This window comes from Osmerus mordax, chromosome 18 (genome assembly GCF_038355195.1).
Source record: "Osmerus mordax isolate fOsmMor3 chromosome 18, fOsmMor3.pri, whole genome shotgun sequence".
Classification (NCBI taxonomy): Eukaryota; Metazoa; Chordata; class Actinopteri; order Osmeriformes; family Osmeridae; genus Osmerus; species Osmerus mordax.
Window position 1 is genome coordinate 9,433,646 of NC_090067.1, and position 8,016 is coordinate 9,441,661.

At 41.9% G+C, this 8,016-nt stretch overlaps 2 protein-coding genes across 2 annotated transcripts; both read left to right on the plus strand.

Moving 5' to 3' along the window:
• The first annotated feature begins 237 nt into the window (after positions 1–237).
• On the plus strand, positions 238–4,144 carry scamp3 (secretory carrier membrane protein 3). Its single transcript, XM_067255198.1, has 9 exons — positions 238–773; positions 979–1,059; positions 1,345–1,458; positions 1,611–1,734; positions 1,939–2,067; positions 2,401–2,560; positions 2,704–2,805; positions 2,969–3,086; positions 3,381–4,144. Exons 1-9 carry the CDS (start codon positions 720–722, stop codon positions 3,528–3,530), a joined length of 1,032 nt encoding a protein of 343 aa, XP_067111299.1. The 5' UTR covers positions 238–719; the 3' UTR covers positions 3,531–4,144.
• Positions 4,145–4,590: 446 nt separating this feature from the next.
• rnf115b (ring finger protein 115b) lies at positions 4,591–7,823 on the plus strand. Its single transcript, XM_067255639.1, has 9 exons — positions 4,591–4,686; positions 5,226–5,284; positions 5,397–5,454; positions 5,524–5,774; positions 6,081–6,149; positions 6,268–6,340; positions 6,523–6,616; positions 6,878–6,993; positions 7,205–7,823. Exons 1-9 carry the CDS (start codon positions 4,609–4,611, stop codon positions 7,328–7,330), a joined length of 924 nt encoding a protein of 307 aa, XP_067111740.1. The 5' UTR covers positions 4,591–4,608; the 3' UTR covers positions 7,331–7,823.
• The last annotated feature ends 193 nt before the right edge of the window (positions 7,824–8,016 follow it).

Here is an 8,016-nt window from a genome sequence, read left to right on the forward strand (position 1 = left end):
TGCTTGTTGATGACGCAGCGATAAAGTAGGTTAAATATCACTCCGCTCTTGACCGCAACCCTAAAATGTATTATTGCTTTATTATGACAAAATACAATTGTAATACGTTTTAATGCATCTTACATGCAGTACACAGTGCTGACTACCAGTGAATAGGTGGATTCGTATAACCCTTGTAAAAAATATTTTTGGACTATCATTAATGTCATCATTAATCTGTTTTAAATATCATTACAATCTCAACAAGATTATTAAAAACTGTTCCTTTTGAATGGGTGTTTTTGACAGACCAGGTTGGCTTCCATCTCTCTGTCGCAACTGTCACATGACATTACTTCCTGGATTTCTCATTTCACAGTTGTTTGTGCTTGCCGAGATGAAAACCGTTGCAGCTGTAAAAAACGATATGAAAGGAAACACGACCGATGAAAACTAAACTACGTGAAGGCTGAAGAAAAACTGGTCAATCAAATCAACAATGAGGATTTTGTTTTAACTAAATCGAGAGATTGTGGAAACGTTTCAGCAACAAATAACCAGCTGTCAAAATTGGTTTGCTGTTTGTGTCAGATACGCAAGTATTGTTCACCGTAACAATGACAAATTCCGACATGGGGTTTGTCTGAGTGGAGAAAATTTGTATACATTTACCTTAATAACAATAAGATTACGTTAACTGCCGTTGACTTGAGGGTCAATAAAAACAGCAATAGTCAATAATGTCAAAATATACAAGTTTTCCGGAGCCTAGTGACGACGCCAATCCATTTCAGGTGACAAAAATAAATGATGTTTTATATTGATGTTTTATCTTATTCCTCTTTAAATATAGGAGAATATGTTTTGCAAGCCCTGCCTAACAGCAGACGTGTGGTTGATCATGTGATGTCGCTCACTCCCTGTTCTAATCTGTGATCAGATTCAAGAGTTTGAATGAGACATTAACTTCATATTTAATGCATGTTTTTTTTGTCCCAGGATCCTGCAGTGACCCAACACAGCAGCAATACAGAGTATGCCACACTGGATCTTTACAACCCATTCGACAATAAAACTGGGGTAAGGCTGTGTGTGTGTTTTTTATGGACGTTTGTGTGCAGGCGTATGTTTGTATGCATACTCCAGAAAATGACTTTTTATTAGGGGAAGAAGTTCTAGACATTTCCTCATAACTGAAGATATGTTGGCATGTTGTAGGAATGTTGTTACATTCCAAGCGAATGGACATGATGGTTAACATCCAACTTTCCCATTAAAGAGATACCTGTAACGTCCACATAGAACGACATCTAATCTTGTTCCTGTATATTCATGATCAGAATTTGTAATGGTTTTCCTATCCAGCCACCGCCACCGTATGAGGCCACATCTCCGTCCGCCCAACCAGTTCCTGCTCAGACTCCACCGAGCAGGACCACGCCCACAGAACCCAGAAACTACGGCTCCTACAACTCCCAGGTATCTATGCTGTGCATACGTAATCATAAAAGGATGTACAGGCATTTTACCGCCTTTCCGTTAAGGTTATGCTTATTTCTTCCTCTTCCCGCTGTTTCTTATTTATTTTTATTTTTTTCTGTGTCCTTCTCACTCTTTTTTTATTTCTGCAGCAGACGGCAGTGAAAGCCACCACAGCGGAGCTTCTACGGAAGCAGGAGGAGCTGGAGAGGAAGGCCAAAGATCTAGAGAGGAGAGAGAGGGAGCTGGACTCGCATGCCCTCGGCCCCGGAGCCAGTAAGAAAAGGAGATGGAGGGATAGATGCAAGACGGAGAGAGAAGGAAAAGAAAGAGGATAGTCAGTGTAGCGATGGGCAGAAGAAATACCTGTTTGAAGAGAATAAATGATAGTAGCATCAACCGATAGGAGATGGGGGCAGGGGTGGTGATACGATAAAAATCTTGATTATGTATTTATGCTTTCTCTCTCCCCTCACTCAGCCCGTCAAAATAACTGGCCTCCCCTGCCATCGTTCTGCCCTGTGGGACCATGCTTCTACCAGGACATCAATCTGGACATCAGCCAGAACTTTCAGCGCACTGTTACTATCATGTACTACTACTGGATGTGTGAGTCTTTTGATGCTTCTGTTGTTGGCACCTTAATCTCACTGTCACCAGATAATCTTAACGTCGTCATGATAGGTCAACTGGATGACTATGGAGCTAACAGTTATCGAGTTAACACTTTCACAGTAGGCTATATGACAATAAGGATAATTAAGGACGATTTGGATTATTCTTTTTGATTGTAGTATCCAAACTGATCTAATCCGCCTGTCTTGTCCATCTTTCTCTTTCTTGAATTATATTTATTTAATTGTTCACTCCCCTCTTCCTGTAAAATCTCCAACTTGTGTCTTTGCCTCTGATTCTCTCTCCCTCTCTCTGTCCCTCTCCCAGTCACGGCCTGTACACTGTTTTTTAACTTAATCTCCTGCCTGGCTATGTTTTGTGTGGACCCTGCAAATGGGGTCGGGCTGGGCCTGTCCATCCTCTGGGTCCTTCTTTCTACCCCCTGCTCTTTTGTCTGTTGGTACAGGCCTGTGTACAAAGCCTTTAGGTAAGTAACAGAGAACATTTCCAAACAGGGTTGGTCGTTTGAGACTGGTATCACGAGACTGGTACCACATACTTAGATAGTCTGTGGATATTTTACACCTGTTGCATTTCACTTTCCCCAAAAATCTTCTCTTTTCTTCACAGGACTGACAGCTCCTTCAACTTTTTTGCCTTTTTCTTTGTATTCTTTGTGCAAGTTGTCATCTATGTCATCATGACCATTGGAATTCCCGGTTGGGGTTTCAGGTACGGGTGAAAAACTATTATGAGGGACCAAGCACATGAACATGAAACCTTGATGCTATGTGTCCCCTACGTTTCTCCAACTTTGACCTCCTCCATCTCTCATCTTGGTTTTCCCTCTAATCTTCTATTTTTCACCCTCTCTTCCTTTCTCTCACTCTCCCAGTGGGTGGATTGTGAGTCTGGCTGCTCTGAAGACAAGTGTGCCTGTTGGAGTGATCATGATGCTCAGTGCTGTCCTCTTCACTGCCCAGACCGCCATGGGAGTAGTCATGCTTAAGAAGGTACGGTAATGAAAAATGTATCTACTAAGAGGATAAGAGACTCTAGAAAAATAGAATTAATATAATAAATATATCACTGGGTAATTAAATGGGCCATATTTAATGTTGTCACCATGGTAATTACATCACAGTAAGTATCACCGGTAAGTAACTTTAGGGATTAAGTGTGACCATTTGTTTGGCTAGGTCCATTTCAGTTTCAGACAGACAGAGAGATTATAATTAGTTTCTGTATTAGTGTGTGCATCAAGTATCAATTCCTCTCTCTTACGCTCTCTCCTTCTGCCCTCCCAGATCCACTCAATGTACAGGCAGACCGGTGCCAGCTTTCAGAAGGCTCAGGCTGAGTTTGCCACTGGAGTTATGTCCAACCAAACAGTGCGCCAGGCTGCTGCCAGTGCCACTACCGGTGTCGCCCAAGGGGCCTTCTCTGGCGGTCGGTAGATAGGGGAAGAGGGTGGGAGCAGGGCAGGGCAGGTGTCAAACTGTTTGGTTAGGCCAGTAAAAGCAGGGAGGACTCGGAGACGTGTGCCATATAGAGACATTCAAGGCCTGATGATGGAAGTACATGTTTAGAATATGAGACAAAGGAAGGGTAGAAAGAACTGGCTGAAAATGTCTGTGACAAACGTGAGGAGGCAGTACATTTATTTTCCTTTTTCTTTAAGTGCCCAGGGTTGCAAACTGTGATGGGCCTGACAAATGTGGTTTGTGGGGATAGAGAGTTTGTAATAATATCTTAAAGAATACGGCTGGGCTGGTCTGGGTGTAGTGAATGGCTTGGCCAAGAATAAACTGAAGTGACGCTATTAACATTTTAATAACAGCTGAATGGTTCATTTGTCTGTGGCCCATGCTCTTGTGTTGCTTATGTGAACTCTAACTCAAGTTGTTTTGATATTCCATATATGTAATGCCTATTTACACTACATTTGCCAATATCATAACTGGAAATGATGGCTGATATTTTGGTTGTGACCTTTCACAGATACTGTTGTTGGTGCTGTCTGTTTACATGTATTGGTTTAAATAAAAATAAATTGTTATGCTGAAAGGTTTTGTGTTGTCTGTGGTCAATATCATACAAAGATATAGGCCAAATGTATATCTAGGTAAACTACAACTATTATCTCACACTAAACATACATTTTCTTTCTCTATATTGTTTGCATAGCCTACTGAATCCAACATGCTGTCTCCTGTCAACTAATCTGTTTAATTTACATTAGCCTAAACTTTTTTTGTGTTGTTATCAGGCTACTTAAACTGGTTTAAGTTTAGCTGTGTGTTGATGAGAAACTGACGATTTTCACAACTCGTTAAATATTAGATTAAACTACTTCTGTATGAAAGGTGAATGAACTACACAAATGCTTCCGAAATAACAACATTACACTGGACTGATCTACGATTAGTAGTGGTAAAGTGAAAGTGGACTGAATTGACCCTTTTGAGAAGCTCTACGCCTTCTTCTGTAAGCTCCGATAGCGACGTCAGTGACACAGCGTTACACACGGTGAAGATGGCGGAGGCTGCGGCGACACAAGAACACCGCTTTTTCTGCCACTGCTGTAAAGGTGAAATCAACCCAAAACTCCCGGTGAGTTTGCACAACTAGTCCCCACCGCGCGCACCAGTAGGCTACAATCGTGGATGGCATATTGCCGAATCAATGTGGCCATTCATAGACTAGAAGTAGTCACCGCCTCCTGAACACATCTGAAGTGTAGTAATACATGTTTTAAATTAAAAAAAACACTTACTTGTATAATTACTTGATACAGCTGTTTCATACTTATGTTGTGTCTGCACGGGGAGTGCATCGAGATATTTAATTTTCGACAAGTCTGGTAATTCAAGTTTCGCCTTTGCGTTGTTGCCATATTTAGAAGCACTACTGTTGGCAACTGTGTCGCCAACTAGTATGCATTAGGCAACTGTCAACTGCATGTGAGCAACAGAAGGGGAAGGGTGTCACTTCTCGGCACACCAGACGCACCAGGGCGTTCTGAAAACAGCTGACACTTTTCCCCCCACCTTGACAAGTATTGTCAAAATAATATCAAGCAGATCTTTGCTGGATGCACTACCATTGCTTGCTGCATGTTCTGATGTAAAGATTATTTTATTCTTTAACAGGAATATGTTTGCCCAAGGTGTGATTCAGGCTTTATTGAGGAGGTGACAGAAGACTTCAGGTTAAATTTCACTTAACTGCAGTTTAATCATGCAAATCTCACATTTGCACAGTTTTCCTATCTCAATTGCTACATTGTTGTAACTGAACCATAAACCATTTTGCCTTTTCAGTCTCCTGGAGAACAGCAATGCAGAGCCCAGTGAAGATGCAGGCACGCTCTTCTCAGAGGTGTGTCGTCTTATATTATATTATATTCTCTAATGTATCTTTACTAATTGGTCTGTTCTCTATCCAAAGTTGTGGCAGCTGCTGTTCATGGAACGCTCTGCCCTCTTGTCAGAGCCCCCTGGCTCTGACTCTGACGTGGAACCCAGCCCCAGCCCTGTCCCTGGGTCCACTGCCTCTAACTTGGTAGGGGAAGGTCTGGAGGGCAGAATCCCAGGAGTCCTCTTTAGAGGCAGTGAGACCATAGCACCAGAGCCTCCCTCTCCTCCCCCTAGTCAAGAGAGGAGACCATCCAGGCCTGACCCAACACCAGCTGTGGAGGGGTGGGTGACAATGGGAGATATATGTGTGGGAAATACATTGAATTCAATTAAATACTCTAATTTGAATGCTTTTTCGTGCAAGTTTCCCTGCAAGCCTATAAACGAGACTACCTTATTGATCATTCTCTCATGCCTGTTTGTGATGGGCTATTCTCCCTCAGCTCAACTCCAAAGCGTGTATTGAAGGAATCATTGATCTGTTACATAATCATATCAAACAGGAGTGTTGTTACATAATCAAAAACGTAAAAAATTAGACTTGCATTTGATGGTAATGGTCTTTCAACTTTGTGTGTTTCTCTGTAGGATTGTGCAGCAGTTCTTAGCCGGTCTGTTTTCCAACAATGGGAATCCAGGCACCGCATCAGCCTCACTGTAAACAACCAACAATTTTCTCATCAGTAGCCCTTTTTAAATAATCATTTTATTTGAAATGTTGTGTCATCTGTCTGACTTCCTCTCTCTTTCTGTTGTTTTTTTTTTTTTTACTTAGAACTAGTATGTTGCACTCCAACCCAGGGGACTATGCCTGGGGTCAGGGGGGTCTAGATGCTGTTATCACAGAGGTCAGTGATGTCACCACTCACAATGCCCAGGCCTCATGGCAACACAATGAGTCTCATAAACTCTCTCTTTCTCTCTTTCCGTCTTTCTCTTTTGTCCTATTTCTTCCGTCTGCCCCCCCCCTTTCTTCCTCATGCTCTCTCTCTCTCCTTCCATCTCTTTGTCTCTCTGTCCGCTCCTCCAGTTGTTAGGTCAGTTTGAGAGCACAGGTCCCCCCCCTGCAGAGAAAGAGATGATCTCATCCCTTCCAACAGTCAGAATCTCTCGAGAACAGACAGGTTTGTTACCAACAGAGACTTCATACTGTATGAAAACAACCCATCCTATATTAAAATAAATGTATTCATCAGACAACAACAACTGTAAGAACATGGTTATAAATAAGTATATGTGTTGTACCATTTACAGAATCCACAATAGACACCAACTCTACCAATCCTATTATTGCATCAGCCAAACTTGTTGCACTCAATGTTGATTGGACATAGGCCCCAAACACATACTACCCTCACTAACTTTCTGGTTCCTTGGTTGCTCAGACTGCAGATTGGAGTGTCCGGTGTGTAGGGAAGAGTTCTCTGTGGAAGAGTCTGTCAGACAACTACCCTGCCTCCATTATTTTCACAGTGATTGTATTGTGCCATGGCTGGAACTGGTAAGAAGGACATTGAGAGTTAGGGGTTAGTGGGCACTTGAAAATCACTGTGTTCTATTAAATACGACTGTATTTAATAAGTTACACAAGGGGGTAAGTGAATGAGTTATCACTTAGTGGTGCAGAGGTTGATTACAGTTTTGTGGTGTATCAAAAGTGCAGGTGTTCTTAATTAAAAGTCATTCACTGTTGATGTGTATTTCACCCACAGCATGATACCTGTCCGGTGTGTCGGAAAAGTCTTGACGGTGTTGACAACAGCGCAAAACCCACGTCAGAACCCCCTGAGGCTCTCTCCATCAGAGCAGAACCACAGGAAGAGAGACAAGCCATTTGAGAGACTAGTTGTGAACACACCTTCCCTCCACCCCTTTTCTGACTTCCAATTAAAATAACCAATTTCAGTTTATTTACCACCTCCCTGAGTACATCCAGGACCTGTACTTTTTCTTTTGGTTGAAGTGAATCAAACAGCAATTATTCTGATAGTAGTATAGTCAGTATATGGACAAATAAACTCAGATGCAGGCTCACTGATAAGATTTGGATTGGTATTCTCCCATACTGCCTCATAACTTGAGTTCCTAAAGAATCTAGCCCTCATGAATCTGGTACTCACACCCTTTAGGAAATGGCAAAATATGAGGACATACAAATAATTTGTATTAACGATTGGCGAAAAACCTTGTTTTGTACCAAGGTTCTTTTCCCTTTATTCTGCTCCTGGACTTTTTGGCTTCCCTTCTGATCTCATACAGGCCGGCCTACTCATATAACAATGAATGTTGTCTCTTAATTGGAATCTGCTATTAAAGTATACATTTCTGCTCCTCCTCTTTTTCCTTGACTAGAATGAAACATGTTTCGGGTCATATGAAGGTATCTCAGGCACCTGATACTGCAGAGCTGAAGTGAGCAGGGAAAAACTGGATGGAAGGATACTGAGAATGATTAAACTAACTTTCAATTCCCCTTTCTTGGTCTAACACTAGTTATTTGTTATATTTGACTGTGGCTAAACTA